Source organism: Crocodylus siamensis, chromosome 15 (assembly GCF_052110815.1).
Source record: "Crocodylus siamensis isolate JL-2025a chromosome 15, ASM5211081v1, whole genome shotgun sequence".
Classification (NCBI taxonomy): domain Eukaryota; kingdom Metazoa; phylum Chordata; order Crocodylia; family Crocodylidae; genus Crocodylus; species Crocodylus siamensis.
The window spans coordinates 38822196-38849357 of record NC_143409.1 but is presented as its reverse complement, the minus strand read 5'-3'; the positions used below and the strand labels follow the sequence as shown (position 1 = coordinate 38849357).

Here is a 27162-nt window from a genome sequence, read left to right as displayed (position 1 = left end):
GATGTACAAGAATACTTGTACCCACATATGTCATGCTTACATTTGGAAACTGAACTACAAGCAAACATATAATAATACATTATATTTTGTATGCAGTAGACAACTTTCATCCAAGAACTGAACACATTGTCCACACGTGGGCTCCATTCCCGCATAGGTCCTCCCAAATTTTTTCAGAATTCTTATTTGTCTTCCCCCTTCAAGAAGCTCCATGTCTGTATTGTCTGGGTCTAACAACAAAACACCTGGCTGTTATTGTCCTCTTGAGACTTTCCTTGGATTTCCTGGGCCTCAAAGCTGCCTAGCATTGTTAAGTCAACTAGTCAAATGGGTTTTTTTTAATTATAAAAAAGAGTTTGTACAGCCTATTTCCCTGGTTGTTTCTTAAAGGAACATCCTATAAGCCCTCATGGAGTTTTGAATATTTCTCTTGACAGTCGAGTGACTTCTCAATCTTTTGCCCTAGAGAAAAGGTATCTTCCAATTTAATTAGTTGACACCTAGTTTATATGCTCAGATCATTAATGAAAATATTAAATAAGATTAGCCAAGACCAAAACTTGAACTCGCACACTAAATTTCCAGCCTGACATTTCCCCCTTCAGCATAACATGCTGTAGTCTCCTTCTGCTGAGTTCTTTTCTGCCTTTACAATTCTTGTACTAACCACATGTGATGGACCTTATAACATCATTTCCCCCAGTAATTTCCCATGTGGCTCAATGTCCAATGCATTATTGAAATCCAGACAGATTAGGTCATCCTAATTTCCATTATCTACAATTAGTAATGTTGTCAAAAATAGATATCAGGTCAGGCAAATACACATTTTGTAAAAGCATCCTTCTTTATATTCCATTTCCACTTATCTCCACATCTTTTTTTCTTTCCTTGAAATTTGCTTTAAAGTCTGGCATACTATTGAGGACTATACTAATGGGACTGTGGTTGCCTGAATCATTTCACCTCCCAACACCCTCTTCTTAAATGTAGAGCATCTATACATGTGCTCCAAGGTGGAGGGGGCAGAGGGGGCAGTGTCACATGTCATTCGATGAGCTTTAGTTAAAGTGCCTCCAATGTCATTTTGAAATGCAGGGATACTGAATGCATGTGACACGGAAACTGCCAGAACACACTAATTAGCATACCCCTGCAGACTCTATTAATCAAGTCTGCTCCAGCACGTGCTCATTAGCACACATAGGAGCAGAGGTGTGACATGTGTATAAGTATCCATCATTACTGCCATGCAGCTCTCCAATTATGTGATACCATTCTGAATTTAGTTTTCTAAAAATCCTACTCTATATCTCCTGCAAGCCCATTTTCTCTAAAATTGCATACACTATAACTAATACAAGGACATTTTATCTTGGCCTTAAAATATGCTCTCACAGCATACATCCCTAAGCAGGATTATAACTCTATATTAAATGGTTGTTTTAGCATAATGATGCTTACTCAGCAGCTACAAGCAGGTGCACATTAGGTGACACACCCTCTGCAGAACTACCAGCTTACGAAAGTGTTTGTCTATGTATATAAGAGCATTGTAAAATCACAACAACTGTACCTTGTTTTATGGCACTTATTGTATTAGCTAATATAATTATAATGTCAATATTTCCTGTGCACCTGAAGTTATCAAAAGCAATGTGTCCAAACCAAACCCAACCAGCTTCACACTCTCACAAAGGTCATATTTTGACCTGAACTTTGCAGCTTGTTCTTTGTAATCCTTGTTATAAAGGAGTTTATTCTATGAGACTGTACTTCATTGTCTTATATTGTGTTTCATAAGCATTCCTCACAGGCTGCGCCTTCCATATTATAACATATGTTACCTCAATCCCATTTCAGAGGCGTTGGACTCCCAGCATTGGTACACCAGAATAAAGAAAGAGCAACAGAACTTACGAACCAAATTTCGACTCTATACAGACCCAGCTGAAGAAGGCTGTCTGATTGCGTTTAATCAGATAGAGACTCTTGACAGATGCAATTTCAATTCCTCTCTTCCTCTGGTGATGATAGTCCATGGATGGTCGGTATGAACTTCACATTCTTTTCTTTTTAGTTTAAACTGCATCAGATTTGATCTACTATGATGCTACCAAAAAGCATCTTCTAAAGAAAGTTTACAACTAAAATGACAGTACATTTCCCTAGAAGAAGACATTGCTTGAAAAAGTCCAAATGTGGGTACTTCCATTGAAACTGAGGCAGAAATAAATAAACAAACAAACTTTTCATATGGGAAACTTGTGCTAAGGATTTGACTCCTTCTTTAGTTTAATACCAACAGAGTTTGAACAAGTAGCTGAACTGATGTGCTGCATCTCTAGAGGATTGAATGAACAGTTTCATTTCTCTTCCATTTGCAGCCAGTTATTTACTGATTGGTTTTTTTTAAAGAAGTGCATGAAATCTCTCCACATTTCTTCCAGAGACACATCTTCTTTCATAAGCACTTTCAGCTGAAAATGAAGCCCTCAACAACAATGAATAATCACTGAACTGGTTCCAAGTTAAAATATTTTGTTTTGTTTTTTCTTTTTAAAAAGAAGCTAATTTCAAACAAACAACAGTGCTGCTCTGGAACAAAATTTTAATCAGCTGTTAAAAAGACAGGAAGAAGAAATTACATTATTTTAGCAGATATCTGTAGCAGAATCTTACAGAATTAGCATTATTAGTGAAGGTGGCAAGAAGCATCTTTCTGAGTAAATCTATATCATCACCTTGAATTATTTGGCATCATCTTTCCCTCCAGTCCCCAACAAACAGATGTTAACCTCCCCACACCTCTTAACATCATTAGGAACATGGTAATGGAGTAATGTGTACCCTAAAATTATTCCAGCGGTGTCTCAAACAAATAAATCTCACCCAAGTTTCTTTTACATGATATGTATGTTTTGTAAGAAAATGGAAAATGACTATACAATTGAAAATTGGAACAGATGTACCGAATCAGAAATCAAGAGTTTTTACTGTAGCCTCATGTCCAGCAGCAATGAAATCCTAGCACCACTGAGGTTAATGGCAAACTCCCATTAACTTCTTTCTAGCCAGCATTTTACCCTTGGTCTTTACCAAATTGAGAAAATTTGCTCAAACATTATGCCTACTGTGCAGCCAAATGATGGGCCTGATCCCATTCCCATCGATGAAAACATTCACATTAGCAGAGGGATCCAGGCCCATGTTAGAAAGCTTTTTAGTTCAAAAAGAATGAAACCAAAATTTCAGTATTAATTCTCAAAGCTCTGTTAAAGGTCCAATAAAGAAGAGATTTAAAGAGCTATAAATTCCATTGGTAGGAGAAATACAAGCAACTAGTTTAACTTAATTCTGACAGTTTCAGTAATTGGAAAAAATTGGTTATATTCAATATGATGGGAAGTAAGGATTCTTACAATTAAAAAAAAAAAACCCATACATTAGGGATTTCTAGCCCATTGAATTAAATGGAACTACTCATGTGAACCAAGGATTTGTGATCAAACACTTTTTCACAAAAATGATAAATTAGGGCCAAAAATACTATATTTCAAAACATGGTAAGACAAAAAAAAACAACAAAACAAAAAAAACTTGCAGCATCCTTATAGTGTCGGTAGTGCTACACTGGCTAGCACTATGGAAGAAAGAGACTTGGGGGTCATCATTGACCACAAGATGAACATGAGCCTGCAATGTGATGCTGCAGCTACTAAAGAGAACAAAACGCTGGCTTGCATCCATAGATGCTTCTCAAGCAAATCCTGGGACATCATTCTCCCCATGTACTCGGCCTTCATGAGGCCGCAGCTGGAGTACCACATCCAGTTTTGGGCTCCACAATTCAAAAAGGATGTGGAGAAGCTTGAGAGAGTCCAGAGGAGAGCCACGCGCATGATCAGAGGTCAGGAAAACAGATCTTATGATGACAGGCTGAGAGCCATGGGACTCTTTAGCCTGGAAGAGCACAGGCTCAGGGGTGATCTGATGGCCACCTACAAGTTTATCAGGGGTGACCTCCAGGATCCAGGGGAATGTTTGTTCACCAGAGCGCCCCAAGGCATGACGAGGTTGAATGGTCATAAACTCCTGCAAGACCATTTCAGGCTGGACATAAGGAAGAATTTCTTTCCTGTCCGAGCCCCCAAGGTCTGGAACAGCCTGCCATCGGAGGTGGTTCAAGCACCTACATTGAACACCTTCAAGAGAAAATTGGATGCCTATCTTGGTGGGATCCTATGAACCCAGCTGACTTCCTGTCCTTTGGGCAGAGGGCTGGACTCGATCTTCCGAGGTCCCTTCCAGCCCTGATGTCTATGAAATCTATGAAGACTCCAAATCTGGCCACCAGAGTGGAAGGCTTTGGCCAGGACATAGGCAGCTGGGCCTGTGGTATGCCACTGGTAGCAACTAGGGGGTCTGCAAGGCAGGAGCATAAATTACCAAAGCATTAGGTTGGGGTCTGGGACAGAGAATGTGTGGGCCAAATTCTAGGAAAGCCAAGAGGGGAGATCCAAGAGACAGTCTGAGCAGCAAGCTAAGATCAGAAACCAGGGGTCAGAGGACCAGCACTGAGTTCCAGAGGAGATCCAAGGTCAGTGTCAGGGTCAGAAAAAGCTAAAGTTGTGTCAGGAGTTGAGAGAACCAGAGAGAACAGTGAACGTGAGGCTTGCCAAAACAGAGAGGCTATGTCAAGACGTGCCTGCAGCCTGTGGCTGCAGGTGTGCTTAAAAGGGGTGAGTAGTGCTTCCAGGAGCCAATCTGGTTGTAGAGAACTGGGATGATCATATTAGTCAGGGATTATGGGCAGGTGTAACTCAAGTGCTTGGCCCATCTGGGCATGCTTGACCAGAGGCCCTGACACCCAGCACCATGTCCGTGGAGCTCACCACAGGTCTGAAAATATGGCAAATTTTTGGACCCTTGGGGACCAACAGGCCCTTCATGCTAGATTAGGCACACTGGGCAACATGAGGCCTGAACCATATGGAGCCAGATGGGTGGGTGTGGGGATCCAGGGCCCAATCACATCATATGGAGCCAATGCGGGGCCCAATCCTGCTTTGCAGGGGCCAGCTGAGGTCGTTCAAGGCCCTATCCCAGTGTGCAGGACCAAACAGAAGCAGTGTGTGGTTGAACCTTGGCATGTAGGGATGAAACCTGCAAGTAAGAGGAACAGTGGGAAAAACTTTGATTATACCTTATTCCCTGTCCCTTTCAGCATTCGCTCTCTGCCACTGACACAGGAGACTGGGCAAGCTGGACCAATGCTAGGAATCAATAAATGGCCGTTCTTACGTTCTTCCGATCTGGCCCTATGGACCAGGCCTATGCCAATCATATGGTCTACAGGGTCAAAAGCTTGAGCACCTCTGCTCTAGAAAAATCGAAAGCCTGCAGATCAGGAAGCACCCACCCCACTTACAACTAGATTTTTTGCATTTTAGCAGCTCTAAAGTGAAATGCAAGCAGTTTTTGACATTAGTTTTTCTAGAAAAGAGAATATATGCAGCAGCACCCTCAGCAATGTAAAAAGTCAAATTTACACATCCAAATAATAAGTTTTTGACACAGGCTCTTGAGTTCAGATGCCTCTCCAATGTATGTTACCACATATAATAATGATATATAAAACAGGCTTTGTTCCCTGGTTATAGCTATTAGTACTAACTAATTCTTATTGCTTGATCAATTCCTGTTTCCATGGGGTTTGTCATTAGAAATTTCACAGGTAAAAAAAGATGGCCTTAAGTTTTTTCTTCTCCTTTCCTTTTTTCTGTCTTTTAAACAGGTAGATGGTATGTTAGAAAGCTGGGTTTGGAAGATGGCAGCAACCCTGAAATCTAAGCATAAAGAAACAAATGTGATGATTGCAGATTGGCTCTCATTTGCTCATCAGCACTATCCCATAGCAGTACAAAACACACGCTATATAGGCCAAGAGATAGCTGGTTTCCTAGAATGGCTTGAGGTAAGAGCCCAAATTATATTGCATTACTTTTAGGAAACAGAGAACAATTTTCTCCTTTTGGTTATGCTTTTACCACAGTTCTAAACTATTATACTGATTAACGTGATCTATTTCAAACACTTCTGCTCTTTCATTGCAATGTGGAACATTTATAGAAAAAAATTCTGAAGACTTCATAAAATTTTTACCATATAATAGAGAGGAAACGTGGTTTTCTTTATTAAAGCATTCTGGTATGATTTTGGAGGTAGGATTCTCTAGCCTTCTGTGGTCACTTAGCACTTGTAGCTGTTTGAGCTACAACGCTGTGTTGTATAATACTTCAAGTTCAAACCCTCCAGAACTGACTGTGGTCAGGAGTGGGAGGCAGTTAGGTTCAAAGAGCACTACAGCATACAAACAAAGGACTCAATGCACATGCCCTGGAGACTGCACTCATTTTGGCAAATAGTTAAAGGCAGCCTGGGTATGGTATCTCTTACTACATCACATTTTAAATGGGGTGGGCAAAATACGGCTTGCAGGCTATATCTGGCCCACCAGGCAATTTCATCCCACCCACAAGTGGACGCCTACCAATTCACTGTATCTGGCTCAGCCCCGGGCTGCCCCGGCTGTGCTTGCATGGGCTGAGCCCTGTTCACTCCCGCAGGGGCAGCACACACTACACTCCCATCCTTGCCCATGGGATAGCCCTAACTCCAGCCCTGCAGGTAGGGAGGCAGCAGTGGGTGGGGGAAGTGGTGGTGGCAGTGAGGAAGTGATGGCAGGGGGGCAGCAGGTATGGGGGAAGGTGGGGAAGTGTCAGGGTAAGGGCAGCAGAGGCAGCAAGTGGGGACAGGAGAGGCAGCAGGGGTGAAAGTGGTGGCAGTGGCAGGGAGCAGGAGTGGTGATACCAGTGGCACTGGAGGAGGTTGGGTAGGTAAAGGAGGAGTGATGGCAGCAGGGGGCAGGAGCACAGGGCCCACAGCCAGCAGGGACCCAGGGCAGGGCAACATGACCACAGAGCCTGGGCTGGCAGGGGTGCGGAGTCCATCTGACTCTATTGTGCAGGGCCTGCTTGCAGTTCCTGGGCTCTCCACACTAGCCACATGCCTCTGGGGGAGCCCCGCACAATGGAGCCAGCAGCCCAGTCATGCTCCCTGCTATGTGCAGGTCACAGGGAACAGCAGGGAGCTCTGTTCTATGGAGCCGGGCCAGCTCCACTCCTCTCCCTCCTACCCCAGCCAAGCCTCACAATCTGTACTGCAGACTTCATTGCGCAGGGCTCCCCCTAGCAGCATGGGTCTCAGGCATGTGATGGAGCTGGTGACCCAGCCATGTGCAGTCCAGGACCATGTGCCACTATGGGACTCCGCCTGCTGCTGCCACTGGCAGCAGAGGCTGTGTACGAAGGGGGGCCCTGCACACACACCCCACCATGCACATGCACCCCCAGTCACCCTCTCCCTCCATGACCCGCCCCCCCCATATCTATAACTTCTCAGAAACCCCATACTAGGGCTGTGTGAAGCTTCAGCCCCTGATTCGATTTGGCAGATTCGGCCTCATTCAGTGGTCGAATCTCCAAAACCAAATTGAATCAGAGGACCCTTTAATTTCTCAGAATCAAACTGGAACCTTCCAAACCAATTTGGAGAGATTTGGGAAGATTCAATGATTCAGATATAGACACAGCTTTAAAAGCTGTTTCTATGTACCTCAAGGTACCAGGTGGCTCATGAATGCTGTGATGGTGGGGCAGCTGGAGCATCCCACGGGAGCATGGGGGACTCCCCAGTGTGCTCGGCGCAGTCCCAGAAGTGGACCAGAAGCACTTCCGGTCCTCTTCTGGGTCTGCTGGGGAGCATGCTGGGGGCCCCCCCTGCACTCCCCTGGCTCAGTGATTAATGCTTCCTGGGTCAGGCGGGCACCTGAGGTCCCCCCACAGCTGATCGCTGAGCCAGAGGGGTGCAGGGGGGCCCCCCACATGCTCAGCAGAGGACCCAGAAATGTACCAGAAGTACTACTGGTCCACGCCTGGGTTCACTGCTGAGCACACAGGGGCCCCCTCCCCACACTCCTGTGGGACGCTCCATCCATCCGACCATGGCATGTTCATGAGTCGTGCCTGGTACCTCAAGGTATGTAGAAAAAACATTTAAAGCTGTGTGTATGGCTGAATCACTGATTCTCTGAATCAGCATCAAAACTTCAGATTTGGATTCAGCCAGATTGAATTGGGACAGTGATCCAAAACAATTAATTAAATCACTGTCCCTCGGGCTGAATCCAAATCTGAATCAAATATGGCTCATTTTGCACACCCCTACCCCATACCCACCACATATCCCCCTACCCACCTCTAGCCCCACCCCCACATCCCCATACCCACCCCCCACATCCACATATGCCCCCATTCATTCCCCCACACCCCAAACCACACATACCCCCACATCCCCCCGCAAACCCCACACCCACCTACCCACACCCTCCCCTCACAATCTACAAGAATAAGATTTCATTTTGCACTATTATGCAATCACCTCTGTATACACAATGCAAACGCACACAAATCAGGACAAATTGAAATATGTTATGTTATTGAATGTTTGATTTCTAGTAAACTGTTCATTTGGTTTTTTCCTTTTCCAAGATGGCAAACTCCCTTACCAAAAGGAGTACTTTAGGGGGCAAAGGGAACAACTGGTGGCAAAGGTCAGGGGTTAGGAATGGGACTTCTGATCCCAAGATGGCAGCCAGAGGGCAGGGCACCTGTCAAGGGACTACCCTTGTGGCCTTCAGTAGCTCACCAAAATTCATTAAGCACCCTTCCAACCAAAATAATTGCCTGCCCATGCTCTAAACTTTCACAGCATTCACCAGAGAGAAGTTCTTTTTAAACTAATGAAGTGACAGCAACAAAAATAAAAGCCAACCTCCAGCCGCCAAACCCGAAAACCCCCCAGTGAGTTGAAGAGTATGAAAACCTGTTTTTTAATCCATTAAACCTCTTTCTGCTGTGCTTCCTTCTGCTTAGAAACAGGTTAACATAGTGAAATACCAACAACTATGAATATCAAACATAGGCAACACATGGGGGGGCCACTGGGGGCCTGTGCGCCCCCCCCAAGAGCACTTGTGCCCCCCCTGAAATTGGCTCTATCGGCAGCACATCTCGGCGTGCCGCATGCGGAAGTGCAAGGACCCCCGAGTCACCAGCTGGCTGCTGGGGGACCACCACCACTAGGGGAACCCCCCAGACTCCAAAGGCACCAGTCACCCATGGTATCAAATATTGTAAAACTGAAAAAAAATTAACAGAAAATAAATAAGAAATCAAGCCACAGGGCTCACAATCTGAGAGCTATGGGGCATCATCTCGGGCTCAAGAGCATGAGTCAAAGGAGTTGTTAGTTTTAGGTTGTCCAAACAATTTCTAAGAATCATTTTTTCCTCACAAAAACTTACCATTTCCTCCTGATTGACACAAAAGAGAAGTAATTAATATTAGAACAGAATAACTTGAGCTGGCAGACAAAGTTCAAATTTAAGTTAGAAAGAGAGGTTTGGCTCTTTGTTGGTGTGCCAGCAAAGGACATACAACTTCCACTTTTTTCTGTGTAAAGATCTTAAGTTGACAGCTTAAGTGAGCAAGTTAAGTAGTGTAGGAGTAAATTTAGTCGGGCTCCTGGCCTACTTGGCTAGAAAAACAGAGACCAGAAGTGCTGATACTGCTTATTTCAGTTACAAGTTTTGAGATAAGAAATCCTGTATGTCTTATTACCCTGTGCACGGATGTCCAATTAAGTAAACTTGTTTTAGTTTCTCCAAGGTCATATTTTTTTTCTCTCTCTATCTGTCTTAAGTTTTCAAGCATTTTTATACTTAGAGAGGGGGATGATTCCTTTGAAACAGACACGTGGGTGATTCCCCCTTGCTGTATGAAATTCTCCGTGATCACAGTATGGCCCTAAATAAAGAAAAGCCGGCTCTGTCAGTTCTGATTCAACCACAAGGCCAAGTTTGATTTCTTCCACAGTAGTATGCAGCATTGATTAGTTACAATGAAAGGCCTGAGGCCAATTCTGCTTCAATACATTTGTTTTATACCAGAAATCCAGTTGTACAAATGAATCCAAGGTCTGTCATTACTGTATCACATTCCAATTCTGATGAGTGTGGCAATACTTTGCAACACATCTGTTTCTTAGCAAGAGGCCAGACAACATTTTTATTTCAAAGCACTGTTTTACTCTGGATTTTTAAATAATATGTAGGTTTCAGCAATTGGAAAACTGAATACTGCAGATGCAGAGTACAGCATCTGCATCACTTGTAATAAAGATCAACAAAACCCCTAGTATTTCCCTAAACAGAATACCTAGGTAGCAGTGATCAATGGCATGACAGTTTTCTGATGGGAATGTGTCTGCTAGAAATGAAGTTAGTATCAACAGATTCATGTTGTGTACGACTCAAGTACCTTATTTGACTTCTGGCATCCAGAAGTAAATTGGCACAAGTTGCAACTCATGGCAGTTCCTAGCCTACAATATATGTTCAGATGTTTCACCACTTTATTTTTCCTTTTTTGTGTACCTAAATCACAATGCTGCTGTCTTCTAGGATTCCATTCAATTTTCCAGAAGTGATGTTCATCTAATTGGCTACAGCCTAGGAGCTCATGTATCAGGGTTTGCTGGCAGCTATATTAGTGGCACGAACAAGATTGGAAGAATTACAGGTAAAAAATATTTATAGCTTTAATAAAAGCATACAGTCAACTGGATTCTTTGTTCAAATATAATGGTATCTGACAGCTTTATGTTACAACTTACCTTAAAACTATAATTAAAGATGTTCAAACTTATTTTTAATGATTGTTTCAGTCCATAACAATGATAATTACACTGAGGTTCTAAATATATTTGCTGACAGTGGTTTTAATGTAATTTGCATATTTCTTCTCAATACTCTCTAAGTACATAGTGCTTGGCATATTGTGTATTAGTGTTCTTCTTTAATTTTATTGAGTCTAAATGTTGAAATGCTAACTAAGGTCCAGAACCTGGAAATTGTCATGTACGCAAAAAACTTGACATATTCAAGTAGTTCCATTAAACTCAAAGGAATATATGTATATATCTTGCATGCATATATACACACATTTGTGTAGTATATATATTAGCTCACTTTAGAGTTGCAGATACTGAAAATGTTCTGTGCGTGCCATAGAATATTCATACAGTACTTTAACAGGGCTGCGGCCATATTTTAATAATCAAACCATTCAGACATTCATGCCTTGAAAGGGAGGTTTGTCATGTATGATAAATGTGCTGGAGTAGGAAAAGGCCAGGTGCCAAAAGGTTTTTTGATCCACAGTTTTGCTTCAGGCCCAACTGAGGAGCAATATGTACAGCCAATACTTCTAACCTCACATAGGCTGTACTTTGCAAGACATGCACTCCAGGTGCTAAAGGGCTTCCCTAGAGAAAAATTCTTTGGAGTTTTAGATCTTGTGACTAGCAGGCCTTCCTCAGTCTGATCAAAAGCAAAGTCTAAAAAGACAGTCTAAATCAGGGTGCTCACCTGGCCCGTGGAGCCATGGCATCTGGCCCGCAGGAATCCACATGGGTGAGGAAAATTGGCAGCAGGGGAGTAGTGGAAATTAACACTGCCACCCCTCCTTCCTGCCAAATAATCAAGTTCCATGCCACTAGATACAGCCCTGGCAAGTCATTGCTGTGCAGTTGCTTCCCACCCATCCAGACCAGGGTCCAAACAAGCATTCTTCCTGGGGCTTGTCATTTCAAGGAAAGTAGTAGAGATAACAAAGTTCACACCTTCACTTCAGATGTGATTGATTGCTGGTTTTCTATTACTGGCCTCACTAGTCTTAACACAGATTTTCTATCCTCAAAAAAACATTCCCACTTCATTCACAAGAAAGTGGCCAAGCAACCCCTGTTCAGCAAGTAGCAGAATCCACAGGTACTTTCCTCACAGTGTCAATATGCACTAACACATGGGACACTCCCTGCTTGATACAATTCTGCGCTAATAAAACAGTTGTGTGGAAATGTAGTTTTTTTTCAGTTTGCCACTTGATTATTTCTCTATAGTAAAACCTAGGACTCTATCTGAATCATGGGGTTATTTACTAGGCCTGCGCAAAGCAGCTAGTATTAGCTCTGGGTTTGGCTGATTCAGGGGACAGTGATTCGATTCAGCAATTCAAATCACTGTCCCAATTCAATCCGGCTGAATCGCACGGGCCAGTCCCCCACCCTCTCCCAGCCCCGGCAATGGCTTCTCTGCCCACCCCAGCTCCTGACACCTTGGGGAAGAAAAAAAAAAAAAGCTCATTGCCCCTCACTGCATGGGGGCTCTGCATGAACCCACCGAAGCCCCGAGGCCACTGCAGGAGCCAGCGAGTCCAGGGGAAGTTTTGGGGGTTCTTTTCTTAAAGACCCAGAGCTGGGGCAGGCACGGCAGCCACAGGGGGAGCTGGAGGAGTGGGGAGGGAGCCAGGGAGCTCATAGCAGAGCCCCCATGAGGCGTGGGGAAGTGGGGGGCAGGAGGGATTGCGTCCCTGCCTGGCAGCATCCATGAGTGGGTGCTTTTTTTTTTTTTTAAAGAGCTGGGAGCTGAGGCAGGTGGGACAGCCATGGGAGAGCAGGCAGGGGATGGGGCCTGGCAGGGGTCCCCCCATAGTCCCCTCCCCCACCCTGTACTTACCAGCTCCCAGTCTAGGTCCAGCTCCCTGCTGCAGTGGGCAGGGAATGCCCAAATCATCAAAGCTCTCCAAATCTTTTCCAAATCAATTCAGACAGCTTTGAATACATCCGGACCTTTTAATTGGTCTCCTGATTCAATTCGGAGATTTGGTCCCCAAATCGAGCCAAATCTCCTCTAAATCAAATCAGCACCCAAAACTTCACATAGCCCAGGTATTTACAATTTTCGCAGGTTGATTGCGGCATAAAGTTCTAATTCTGTGAACACTTCACAATGGCCCTGACTGGCAGAACAACCCAGGGGCGGGGGCGGTACAAGGGGGCAGCTGCCATATTAATTGCTGGCTCCCTTTCATGCAGCCCTGCCCCTCACTGCTGATTGGCAGAGACACGCCTGGGGGCAGGAGGGATGAAAGGGCACCTGCCATCTTGATTGCTAGCTGCCCTTCATATGGCCCATCCTCTCAGCAGTGATTGGTGGAAAGTCCCAGCCAGGTGGAGGAGGGACAAGGGGGAAGCCACCATCTTGCCTGCTGCCTTTTGTGCCACCCCACTAGCCTGTGCTTTCTCCTCCCAGCAGCAGGGACTGCATTTTATTTTTATTAAGTTTTTGCTTTTGTTGTTATTGATTTTTATTGGACAATCCTGGATATCACTGTTTCTGCAAAATCTCTGAAACCGTGAATCAAGTAGGTCCCCAGCAATGAGTACCAATGTGGAAAAGCAGTAGTTTCAGCAGTCTGTTGAAAAGTTGATATTTAAAAACACTATACACAATTTTAAAACATTTTCCTTTAGGTGTGCCAACCGTATTTGTTCTGGTTTGCCCAATACCTATGCAAAGACCTCTTAAATAACATAACTACTGTTATGTTAGAACTGCAAGGTAGTCTCATTCAGAGATAACTGCACTTTGACTGCTTCTCTCCTTTTCTGATATACAATTTATTCGAGTTACTCATTTTCTGCAGTGCAGTGGTAATTAGAGCTTTGATTCTGCTCCAAATGAAATCTCTGGCAAAACTCCCATTGATTTCAGTGGTGCAAAATTGGGCTCTACCAGAAAAGCTATATAGACTCCATTTGCATCAAAGAAGAATCCAGCAAATAGCGCCTAATACCTTGAGTTGATAAGAGAAATTATTTTCCTTCTGGATGAAGTCTGTGTTCTCTGAGTTATGCTCCAATAGAAACAAGGTTCATTTTGGAAATTCTTCTCACTACTTGTGGAAACTGGGCTGAAAAATCTAAGCAGAGCATCTTCTAATGTTTACTTTTTCTCAATTCTGAAATGGGGTCAAAGTACAGGAAAAAGGACCTTTCTTCCTGTTTTAATGTTACTGTAAATGATCTTCTAGCCTCAAACCAAACTAGGAAGTGGACAATTGCACAGCACAGGGATAAGAAGTCTTCAACCAAAAAGATTTCATTCAAGGGTGGTTCAATCTTGCATTTCAGAATAGTAGTCTGGCCAGGGGTTTTCAACAAAACAGGAAAATGCTCACAATGTCTTCTCATTTAACTCCATTTTAATACACTAAATTAAGGACATAGTACAACTGGATGCTATACTCTCAGTTAATTTGTAAATTGTGTTTTCATCTTTTTATCTACTCTTGACAAGGTACTAAATTAAATGTTACCTACTCACTTGGAACCTTACCTGGCCTCTTATCTGGCCCATACCCACTCATCTCCAACTTCAACATTAGTGACTCATTTTAAGGAGAAAATTACATTAAGGAAATTGTCTAGTTGTGCTTGTGCTTTCAAATTGTGGCACACTGCTCTTTACAGTAATTTGAAATCAATTCCCTTGTGACAAATTATAGTCTTGGATTATATTATACAAGAAGCATATCATTAGAGTATCCCTAATAGATGCTTAGCGTAAACATAAAAGTTAACCGTTGCACTTAGTTGTGCTGACTGGTGGCATTTTGGGCCTGCCATAATGCTTTGTAATTACGCTAATTATGAGTATGTGTATAATGCAAATGTATCAATGAGGTGTGTACGTGTGCGCACCCCCCCCCCCCCAAGTCTAATGAGCAACAACATTTTAAAAGACAGAACGGACTCTTACAAGCGATTCCCATTGCCTAAAGCAGTGGTGCCCCAATTTTTCAGCCCATGGGCTAGATGAGCAATGCCAGTTTCATCCTCAGGCTGGATACAGCATGCAATGCTGGCCCACCCGGGGCCCAATCAAACCGTGTGGGAATGGCCCATCCAGGGCTGACACAGCTGAATGGGAACCATTCTCCTGGGGCCTGATCTTGCATAGTGCCAGCTTGGGCCCCAACTGGTGCTGTTTCCATGCAGTTGCATCAGGCTCCAGCCAGGCCTTTTCCATGTGGCTACGTCACACCCTGGCTTGATACAGCTGAGCAGTAATGGGGCCTGATCCTTCTGCATGGGGCTGGCCAGGCTTGGAAATTTGACAGTAGGAGTGTGGTAATAGGAGTTAATTACAACTGTTCCCACACCAATAAATTTCCAGACCCATGGGGAGATCCGTGAACTGGATGACACGACTCTGTTGGCTGAATCTGGCCGGGGGGGGGGCAGAGGTGGAGCATCCCCGAACTACAGTCTTTACATTTTAGAAAAACACATTTGACTTGAGTCTGATCTGGGAGCAAAGCATATCATTGTAATTTAGAGTCCCAGTTCTGAGTTTGAACTCATTGCCACATACTGCAATGTGTTTTATGCAGTCAGGTCTTGTGCTTGCACCTGCACACAAAGTAGTTGATTTTACATGACAGCGTTGTGCACACCTGCACATATGGCCTGGAATCTGAACCCCTCTTCTACTTGTTTAAGCCTTTTTAGTGTGGTAAGCCACAGTAATGAACAAGTAAATAAATTAAAACATGTTATTTTTAATTATACTTACAGATATTCTTCAGCAAACCCAATATAACCTTGCAAAAATGAACTCAACTGAATACTAAATAACATCCAAAAAAACACCACCAACACTCTTGGGCTAGTTTTATGTTCTCTACTTTTAACATGTGTTCTAGGTTTGGGCGGATTACATTTAAGTAATCCATTAGACAGTGGGATTGCTGGAAGAACCTGAGCACAGACCCCAGCCCAGCACACTTAGCTGTCTCTACCAGGAACTGGCAACCTTTGGCCCATAGGCTGGATTTGGCCTATGAAGAGACTGGCTCTGGCCCACGGCAGCTCAGGGAATTGGCAGCACACGCCAGCCACAGCAGCAGAGACAGCATTCCCAGGATCCTAACACCTGCCGTTTTCTATTTATTCCCCTCACAACATCTGCTGATGGCCAGAGTGCAGAGCCAGGTCATAAGGAGCAACCCACAGTAGAAAAAAGGTTGCCAACCCCTGCTCTCGGCACGCACACACACACGCACGTCTGGCTCATTTCATTTTCATAAATTAATTCTCTGAACAGCCCTCAAAAATTAAGATGATAGACATATTACAAAAGCTTCTACTAAATTAAAGCTAAAAAAAGGCCAAAGATTATTTCTTTCTCAGAAAGGGATAACTATTTGCCTTGATGCAGAGTCATTTAGCATCGGAGAATCATTACAAATGAACAAACCTTAGCATGCAGAAAGCTCTCTCTCCTTCATTAAACAAAGCAAGTTTTAGGAAGTTTCAGGTCCTTTATATGGGGTAAAAGTCAAGCCTGGGCTGGGACTTCCATGTTCAGAAGGGTCTCTGAAACATGTGACTATTAGAGTATGCAAAAACAAAAATTAAGTAAACACCATTCAAGCAGACAGAGCACTAGTGAATGCAGCTTGTCTACAACAAACACTTCTATCTCTCCAGGCCAGTGTCCTTGCGCTTATGGTAGTTACAATTTGTTACAATGTCTGTTTGCTTTCAGCCTTGGAGCTCCAGTTGCGTGCTAATATTACTTGGCTATTATACCTGATTTTGTTTCTATCAAGAAAAGGCAGTACTATAAGAACTGGTGGTCCTTGAGTGAGCTTCTCTCAAGCTTAAATGGTATTGCTGTTTATGAATGAAGTACAATAAATCCATCTACTGTATCTCACACCAGTGATTTGAATTTATTCTAGGCCTTGACCCTGCTGGTCCTTTGTTTGAAGGAATGTCACCAACAGATCGTTTATCTCCAGATGATGCAAACTTTGTAGATGCGATCCATACATTTACTAAACAGCACATGGGTCTCAGCGTTGGGATCGAGCAGCCAGTGGCCCATTTTGACTTTTACCCCAACGGAGGCACCTTTCAACCTGGCTGCCACATCATGCATGTGTACAATCACATTGCCCAGTATGGAATCACTGGTAAGGAGTGCTGTGACAAAAAGCAACAAACTACTGCAGCTTGATTAACAGCATCTCTGAGAAACTTAAGATGACTCTATGCAGTTAAGTAGACTAAAGTATCATACCAAGTATATGCAGCTCTGGAAAATAGAGTTCCTTGGCTAGAAACAGATAACCCATTTTTTAATTGTACTGAACATCCACATTACCCACTGATTTCAGTGAGAGAGATGTATCCAGCACCTCTGGAAGTCAGGCCAACAGCATTACTACTAAGTATCTTGGAATGAATCCTATGGCATTTTGCAACTGTTCAGGGAATGGGAGAGTTTATATAACACAATGCTTTAGTGTTTACCTGCTCAATTCATCTTTACTCCTTTGTCCTTCAGTTGCTACCCTGCAAAATAGGCAGATCTCTCGGTAGGGTCTGATGCTCTTCTTTACCTGCTGCTCACAAACAGGGAAGAATTGGTGGGGGATGTAGAAGTGGATGGCAAGTTGGGCAGCAGCGACCAAAAATGATTGCGCTCAGGATCCTGACAAAAGGAAGGAAGGAGAGCAGCAGAGTATGGACCCTGGACTTCAGAAAAGCAGACCAACTTCCTTAGGGAACTGATGGGCAGGACCCTGCGGGAGGCCAGTCTGAGGGGGAAAGATGTCCAGGAAAGCTGACTGTATTTTAAAGAAACCTTACTGAGGGCTCAGGAACAAACTATTCCAATGTGCAGGAAGAATAGCAAATGCGGCAAGCTTCCAGCTTGGCTTAGCGAGAATTCTTCAGGGAGCTGAAATACAAAAAGGAGGCTTACAAGAAGTGGAAGCTTGGGCAAACAACTGGGGAGGAGTACAAGAATATGTTTGGGCATGTAGGGATGAAGTCAGGAAAGCCAAAGCGCAACTGGAGTTGCAGCTAGCCAGGGACATGAAGGGTTTCTACAAGTATGTTAGCAACGGGAGGAAGGTCAGGGTAGGTATGGGTCCCTTACTGAATGGGGAAGGCAACCTAGTGACAGATGATGAGGAAAAGACAAAAGTACTCTATGCCTTTTCTACCTCGGTCTTCACAGGCAAGGTCAGCTCCCAGACCACTGCACCTGGCAACACAGTTTGAGGGGAAAAGTGAGCAGCCCTTAGTGGTGAAAGAACAGGTTAGGGACCATTTAGAAAAGCTGAATGTGTACAAGTCCGTGGAGTGGGATGCAATGCATCTGAGGGTGCTGAGGGAGCTGGGTGATGTGCTTGCAGAGCCCCTGGCCATTATCTTTGAAAACTCATGGTGATTGGAAAAGGGTAAATATAGTGCCCATCTTTAAGAAAGGGAAGGAGGAGGATCAGGGAAACTCCAGACCAGTCAGTCTCACCTCAGTCTCTGGAAAAATCATGAAGCAGGTCCTCAAGGAATGTATTTCTAGGCATTTGGAAGAGAAGGTGATTAGGAAGTCAGGATGAATTCACCAAGGGCAAGTCATGCCTGACCAACCTGACTGCCTTCTATGATGAGATAACTGGCTCTGTGGATATGGGGAAAGAAGGGGACATAACATACCTTGACTTTAACAAGGCTTTTGATACCATTTCCCACAGCATTCTTGCAAGCAAGCTGAGAAAGTATGGGTTGGATGAATGGACTGTAAGGTGGACAGAAACCTGGCTGGATTGTCAGGCTCAATGTCTAGCTGTCAGTTGGTATCAAGTGTATTGCCCCAGGGTTTGTGTCCTGGGGACAGTTTTGTTCAATATCTTCATTAACCATCTGGAAGACGGGATGGATTGCACCCCAACCAAGTTCACAGATGACACCAAGCTAAGGAGTGTAGTAGATAAACTGGAGGGTAAGGGCTAGGATTCAGAGTGACCTAGAAAAATGATTGGGCCAAAAGAAATCTCATGAGGTTCAAAAAGGACAAGTGCAAAGTCCTGCACTTAGGACCAAAGAATCCCATGAACCAATACAGCCGGGGACTGATTAGCTAAGCAGCAGCTCTGCAGAGAAGAACCTGGGGGTTACAGTGGACAGTGAGATAGATACAAAATCAGCAGTGTGCCCTTGCTGCCAAGAAAGCCAACAGCACACTGGGCTGCATCCGCTCTATTCTGCACTAGTGAGACCACATCTGGAGTACTGGGTCTAGTTTTGGGCCCCCCACTACAGAAAGGAAATGGACAAGATGGAGAGTGTCCAGTGAAGAGCAATGAAAATGGTTCAGGGGTGGCGGAACATGACTTCTGAGAAGAGACTGCAGGAACTGGGTTTTATTTACTCTACAGAAGAGAAGACTGAGAGGGGTTTTGATAGCAGCCTTCAACTACCTGAAGCAGGGGGTTCAATAGAGGATGGAGCTAGACTGTTCTCAGTGGTGACAGATGACAGAGCAAGGAACAACGGTCTCAAGTTGCAGCAAGGGTGGTTTAAATTGGATATTAGGAAAAACTCAGCAGGAGGGTGGTAAAGCACTGGAACAGGCTACCTACAGAGGTGGTGGAACCTCCGTTTCTGGAGGTTTTTAAGACCCAGCTTGACAAAGCCCTGGCTGGGATGATCTAGTTGGGGATGGTCCTGCTTTGAACAGGAGGTTAGACTAGATGACCTCCTGAGGTCCCTTCCAACCCTCATTTTCCATGATTGCCAATTAGATTTGTTACAATTCAAGTTTTATATACAGAAGCTTTGTCTTAGTACGCGTAAAATAAGGCACCAATGCAGACAATCCAAGGCGCTAGCCGAAACACCTACAGAGGGCATTGTGTGCCCAGCATCACTGGCGACATGTAGGGGGTGCATATGCACCCCTTGCATATGGCGGTGCACTCCCTATGAAAAGGCCTGTGGGTAGTTGCCGCTTGTCACACACCCTCACCCTCCCCCTGACACCGCTGGCATCATCTGTGGGCAGTCAGCGATCACTGCTTGCCACTGCTGACACTGCCAGTGGCACCTGCAGGTGGTCAGTGACCCCCTGGTAGGCTCTCACCCCCCCCCGACAGCACCAGCACTTACCGCTGTTGCGCTCCCCCAGCCGCTGGGGGTGCACATTGTTTATTCCCAGCATACTATGTTGCCAAAATATTTTTCATCTCTTCTTTCACTACCAAGAATTGAGCCTTACTTGTTAGTCAATAATCCATGACTAATGAGGCCAGGCATGGACTAGGAATCTTATCAGTGAATATTTCTTTCTTTCATGTATATGCTACCCTTCCCAACGAAGGCTCAGGGCAGAAAACAGAACAACGTAAAAAAAGGAGAGCAAAAAGAGGACCTAAACAACTTAAAAGTGAACTAGAATATCATGGTGGTACCTGCAGGAAGGGCCCATTTAGGGCTTTATAGTTTTATTTGATAAATGCCTGCCCAGATAGAAAGGTCTTGCAGTGCATCCAAAAGATGTCCAGGCTCAGGTTCTGAATGTGTTCTCCAGAAATGAGGAGCAACTGTGGAGAATGACCTCCGACACATTTTTGACTTGATGCTCTGGTGGTACCAGGTACATAGGGCCAATTTAAATTTATAGGTTAAAACCAGCACCTTGAATTTCCCCCAGAAAGCAACTGGGAACCTGTGCAGACTCTGAAGTCATGTTTCTACAGTTTACCTTGGTACACATTAACTATGGGGGAGAGGGGTGGGGATGAGGGGAAAGAAAATATGTTGAAGGAAGAGTCTTTTAATAAGGACTTTTTAATTTGTAGGATAGAGGTAGGAGAAATAAGTGTTTTATTGCCATGCCTATTTCTCAAATATTTACTGAGTGTAATAATGCATTCATTTTGTTCCTGTTCTACTTTAGTAGCTGCAAGCCCAATTCATCAACATAGCTTATCACTCAAATGTGCACACTATGACAGGTACAACAAAAGCAGCCAAAAGGCAGCACAGTGTTCTACAATGGCCTGAGGTTGTTGTCATCTTTAATACAGAAGTACAATCTGAAAAGGCTACATATACCCACATGCTATATTTCATATTGACCTGAACAGTCAGATCAAGATGCAGTATTGCAATCTAGTACTTACAGAATGTGTAATTTTACTGAAGATGTGGGTTGGCACAATCTGCTCCTTTTTACATTCAAGTTTCTGATAAATTTGGTAGCTCAAGCAGTCAATATTCGGACAGTGTTATAGATCCCATAGATGCATCTTTTGAGATAATCTACATAATGGGATTTAGCAGTAAAGAGGGTCGGAAAAGATCTATAACACGTGACTGCTTGCTGTACTCCTTTGTAGTTCACACAAAGTAGAGGCAAGGGCATGTAAAATGGTTATTATTGCATTTTTTTTCAGGGATCACTCAAACCGTGAAATGTGCCCACGAGAGGTCTGTTCATCTGTTCATCGATTCTCTGCTGCATGATGATAAACAAAGCATGGCCTACTGGTGCAACGACATCCACAAGTTTGATAAAGGAATGTGCCTCAGTTGTAGAAAGAACCGGTGCAATACTCTGGGCTACCATATCAGAAAGGAGAGACTCCAGAAAAGCAGAAGACTCTTTTTGAAAACACGAGCAAATATGCCTTTCAAAGGTTTGTTAGCACTTACTACAGAATCAAACTTGATAAGATGGTGCCTACCCCTTAGCCAAAACAAATCGAATCACTAGGAATAGTCAAATTGATGAAAGATTTGTGAATCAATTTTCCCACTGCCCTTTCAAGAGTATATCTTCACTTAATACTTTTATGGAATATAGAGCATGCCGCAGGCTTACCAAATGCTAACTGTGGACTCCTGGCCTTGAAGCTGCCCAGGTTCTGATCTACAGGATTTTCTTATATCAGTTGCTCTGTTTGAATTCACTATAAAATTTGCAGGCACCCAGCCAAGCCAAAAAAAAAAAAAAAGCCTAATTGCTCAGGGAGACCTGCAAGGCCTTCCAATCCAACTAGGCCCAAATTTTGTCTGTAATTAGTCTGCAGCCAGACACAAATTATTACTTTTTAAACAGAAGACAAGACAGCTGAATAGCGTGGTGTGTCATAGGATAGTAGTGCCATGCTAATATAAAACTCCTGGTGCTCTGGCATTACCATCCTTAAATCACCATCGGCAGAAATGCAGCTAGCAGCTCCATGTTCCAGATCCATGAGGCTTCCACCTAGCACATCGTACCAGTCTGCCCTCGGGGGACAGGTCTGACAGACAAGGAGAGCGCTCAGGCCTGTCTGCCCTACAACAGCCCTAATTGTGTACTAGCTGCAACGAGGATCATTGTGGCCAGGTCCCTGCAGACTGCACTGCTTGGCTGGACCACAGGCAGGGCATGTGTAAGAGACTCCCAATGGCCCTCAGAGCCAGCCAGGCTACAGGTGTGAGCCACCAGAGCTTCCTGACAAGGGCAAAGCCTGAAGTGGGGTAGGATTGTACTTCTCCCTCTGTGCACACAGATGCACACACACACTTTACTGCCCAAGTCACCAGGACAGTTGTCACCTCCCCTTCCAGCCATTGGTCAGGGCTAAATTGCCCTGAAGTAGGAGGCACAGAGCAAAGCAGCATCTCACCTTCTGTGCTGCCACCCACCGGTCGGCTTTGGGAAGTAATTGCAGAAAGCCCCCTTGCTCCATGCTTCAGCCTTACTTGAATGTAGGAGACTCTAGCAAGGTCACACCACCCCAAGTGGCAGTTTTGGAGATACTGAGTCTCACCTGAGGCAGGCAGAGAAATAATTGCCTCTCAGCTCACCTTTAAATTAATACACTGAAACTAATAAAGCCACTCTGAGTGTTAATGCTTTGCACCCAGCCAGGGGCACCCTCTAAGGCTTGTACATTCCTAGCAATGGCTTGATTTATATGTAGAAATGGTTAAGAATGGAAGACTTTTTTTGCCATAAGCCTGAATGAACTCTGCTGTTCTCATTGAATTGCATTTTTTTATTGATTTATTCGAAAGACAAGCTACATTTCAGAAAAAAGAATCACAGAAATTTACTAAAAGGTCATTGCTCTAAACAAACATTTTCTTTCATAAAGCTGAAAAACAGTCCAATAACTATGTATGAATGTGTATCAAGTGATGTTAAAACATTTTCCAAGAATGCAACAGAGGTCATGGGAGAAACCCAAACAGGGTGTGGTATGTGGAAGGGGGAGGAAAGGTTCAAAGTTGTTTTCTAACCCTGTTCCTGTATTGATCTTGACATTTTATTCTTCAATGTAATGGCAATATATCCTGAAATCAATGCTGATCCAGGTCAAGTAAAAATATTAGTAGTTGTAATAAGATAACATTTAACAAAGCCTTCTACCCTGAAAGATGGAAGGTTTATGCAGAAAGTATGTATAATAGGGGTTAGTCACCTACCACTGTACTAGAGCCGTTCTGAGCAAATAAATAAGTATACCTCAGTTTTAACGGGGGAGTAAGTATCTTTCCACATCAGCATTATTGAGTCATACTGGTTAGCTGCTCCATAATTTGACCAGGTGACTAGGATAAACCTCTAATTCTCGTTAAATTTTCCTGGCCCTTTTGGGATGGTTTAAGAACTGCAAGTCCTGCTTCTCTGCAAGGAGTTGAACTAGATGAGCTCAGAGATCCCTTCCAATCCTAGAATTCAGATGTCTGAGAATTATTATAATGTGAGTAACACAAATTTCCTTTCCAGATCTCCAAGACCAGTGCAGGCCTGGCTTTCAAATTACAGTTATTAGCATATCAGGTGAACTAGGATACATGTGGTAGAATATATAGGGTCAACTAGTGACAAATTATTTTTAAAATCATTGTTTGGGTGGTCAGCGGGGAGACAGTGAGCCATTTTGCTCGGAAATCCTCAGGCAAAAGGTACTGTATGAATAATGTCATCTATGACCATGTCTTTTCCACAGTAAATTAAAATGCTGCAGCCCCACCATTTGCTTCTTACAAGCCGACCAGACAGAATGAGAGTGGACAAAGATAGACATTCAAATCTGTATGGCAGTCTTTGAGTGCACACTGTCAGACCCACGGTTTGCTAGGATTTGCCACACATGGACATGCCACGATAATATACTGATGTTCTTTGACATTCTTCTTCACAAGAATGTCAATTTTTCAGTTCAAAGAGTTTCCTAAACTCCCTTCTCCCAGAAACCACCAAACCTCAAAGCAGTAATGACATATTTCTTATTGTGAAGTGTTGAACAAAGTCATATTGTTAACAGATGCATGTTAAGCACAATGTATCATTATGCCATCAAAAACAGTTCATGAGTCATCTGTTTTGTGGAGAGATTTTTTAACAGATCATAGCAAGGAAGGCTGGCATGCAAAAGGGAGCCTTCAATTTCTGTCACTACTCCCACTACCATTTGCAGCCCAGGAAAGGACTCCTGTCCATACAGAATCCAGCACAATCAGACCAGGGATCTCTGCAGACATGCATGTAAAAAAAAAAAAAAAAAAAAAAAAAAAAATCAGTGTTACACTTGATAAGGTCTGAAATATTTCCCCACAGAAAAGCCTTTTGCTGTACCATAGAGCATCCAGTCTCTTTTCCCTTAAAGAAAGCAGCTGGGGACTGATATTGTTTGGCAACAGCAGGAAGCTGCTGTTTTAAAAATAACTAATGTATTGAATAAACACAAAGAGAAGTACTCTCAAATTACTGCTTTGAAATGCAAATGCCATCACACAAACATGATGCCTTTATGACCCTGTGATTTCTCACCTTGTGATTTCTTTCTCTATGCAGTTTATCATTACCAATTCAAGATCCATTTCATCAACGAAATTCAAGAGAAGCAGGTAGAACCAACATTCACCGTCTCCTTGACAGGCACTAAAGAGGATGTTGAAAACTTGCCCATCACACTGTAAGTATGGGGGTGAAAACCAGTGTCATATAGTTTTTCACTCCTATAAAATGTCTTCCAATCAGAAGCAGTGCACTTACACTAATACTGTTACACTGCTTCCGATCCAGGGGCTGTCAGCCACAGCACAATCAGCTTACCACCTTATATGACACACAGACATACCCCAAGAATAGACTTATTTCAGTCCTGGTGCTTCAAGTTTTCTGGTTGCTCAGTCCCTTACTATTCGTGAAAGTGGTAGCATGGAGGAAGCAATCAATACTTCTTCAGGCCAGGGGGAGAAGAGGAGCTCTCAGTCATTAATCGCATTAATCAAAGCAAGGTCTCTTGAGACAGGAATTATCTTCATGTCCTGGACTGGTACAGCACCTAGCACACCAGCATGAGATTGGTTCACAGGCATTGCAAGAATACAAATAATAAATTATAGTAGTTAAAAAAATATAACAGTAAATGCAACTGTGCCATCTAATCTTGCAAGACTGTATCTTGCAAAAAACTGCAGCAGGAAGCAAAAGTTTTCTCCAAGGGCTGCTTAGACATTATCTTCTTCTGTGCCAATTCTTCACAACAAAAACAGATTAACAGCCCCTCGTGGCTCCCCCCGGCAATACAGAAATTGTAATTCCTACAAAGCATATTTTCAGGTTCAAGATCACCTTTGGTGGTTTTGTCTTTTTGCAGTGTTGAAGGCATTACTGGAAACAAAACCTACTCTTTTCTCATCACTCTGGATATCGATATTGGTGAACTAATGATGATCAAATTCAAATGGGAAGGAACTGCTGTTTGGGAAAATCTCTGGGACAAAGTTCAAACTATCATTCCCTGGAGCAAGGGCACCTATCGACCAGGACTTATAGTGAAAAAAATACGAGTCAAAGCAGGAGAAACCCAGCAAAAGTAGGTGTTGTTGAATTTTTTTTTTTTTTTTGTGAGTAATTAAGCCAGTTTCAGCACAGGCGTATCCTGAAAATACTACATTCAAACAGATTCAAAACCTTCCTCTCCACTTCCCCTCAAAACTATTATGTGCGTTAGAACAATTACTCCTTTCAGAGATAATCCACTGCATCTTACGTTATGCTCAAAAGGCCAACAGCGGCAAAGTAGCTTTCAGACCTATGCAGTCTCTCTGATTTTTTCATTGTATTAAGTGAACTCAAGTTGTCCGTTTTCATGATAGAAATGATATATATTTTTGGACTGACTTTTTTTTTTTCTCCCCCTCGTCCAACCTCAGGTAGGCAGCATGTTCTTCCCATAATGTATATAGTATAATGTATGTCGTATCGCCTGTAAAATTAAATAGAGGGTTAACAGTTCCCACCATTGTAGTGGTGAGTTAGGTACATACATAAGCAAGTATCAGAAAGCCCCCAGAGGAAGAGCACAATGTAAACTGACCACCCCTCACATTTGGTAGTCATTGTAGTCCAGCTGTTTTGAGAGTTTGCTGATGCTGTGAATGTCGTAATGAGTTTTGCCAGGTGAACTTTTAAGAGCATCAGCTCTGGGTTTGACAGGAATTGAGTTTTCCTGAGTAAAAGCTTCCAAATGCAGTGTAAGGTTTCTTGGTTTTTTGTACTCTACTCTGGAACAGGACCATTGAGATCTAAGCACTGTAGATCATCCCCCAAATACAAACCACAGCAATAGGAGAACGTTGCTGCTTGTATTTGTGAAATTGCTTGTTCTTAATGGAAAGAAAATTTCTAGCCAGGACACTGTACAGCAATGTTTGCAATGACAGCCACTTCTTTAAGATTAGGTCTTTTAATTAAGGTCAAATGAGAAAAGCTTGTCCAACCTAGTAACCGTAGCTCAGCATTACAGGGCTGCACACAAGAAGGGGCAATTAAACACTGATCTTGCCCAGAGGATAGATCTCACCAGTGTCGGTGATGGCAGATTACAGATTCTGCATGGCACAGCAACTGTCTGGAAAGCAACAGCTCCCTGGTGCTAACTTGGAAGACAGTTTAAATTGCGACTTAGAAGAGATTTGCCAGGTTTCTCAACTTGAAGAAAATAAATTTTACAAAGATTTACTTGACAAATACACTTCTATGTTTTCTTACTTCTTCCTAAAAATGTTTTATAAATATTTTCCTCCTCATGGCTCAGCCTCTCTCACTTGCTCCTACCATAAATTATTAATCCTGGACTTATGACATCGCATGTTGGTATGAAAATTGAAGGATCAAATTGGAGCACAACAAGCACAGGGAATTTGAGACCCACTGATTGAAACATTTATCTTGCTACTGTTCTTGGTTCTGTTAACATGCACCAATAACATGCTTTGAGAGAAGTCAAACACAGTTCAAAGACCTATTTTTAAGCTGCCTAAGGATTCCTA

General features: G+C 43.4%; 1 protein-coding gene across 2 annotated transcripts in view; it reads left to right on the top strand.

Moving 5' to 3' along the window:
* The window catches only part of LIPC (lipase C, hepatic type), an 88035-nt gene that overhangs the window by 56514 nt on the left and 4359 nt on the right, over nucleotides 1-27162 (top strand). Inside the window, exons 4-10 of one of the 2 annotated variants that reach the window (XM_090028258.1) lie at nucleotides 1864-2051; nucleotides 5798-5977; nucleotides 10586-10703; nucleotides 16773-17006; nucleotides 21279-21521; nucleotides 24677-24797; nucleotides 25485-25703. In XM_090028258.1, the coding sequence (XP_089884384.1) occupies nucleotides 1864-2051; nucleotides 5798-5977; nucleotides 10586-10703; nucleotides 16773-17006; nucleotides 21279-21521; nucleotides 24677-24797; nucleotides 25485-25703 (1303 nt within the window). The remainder of the gene's footprint in view (nucleotides 1-1863; nucleotides 2052-5797; nucleotides 5978-10585; nucleotides 10704-16772; nucleotides 17007-21278; nucleotides 21522-24676; nucleotides 24798-25484; nucleotides 25704-27162) is intronic. The other variant, XM_090028259.1, reaches the window with a different exon arrangement.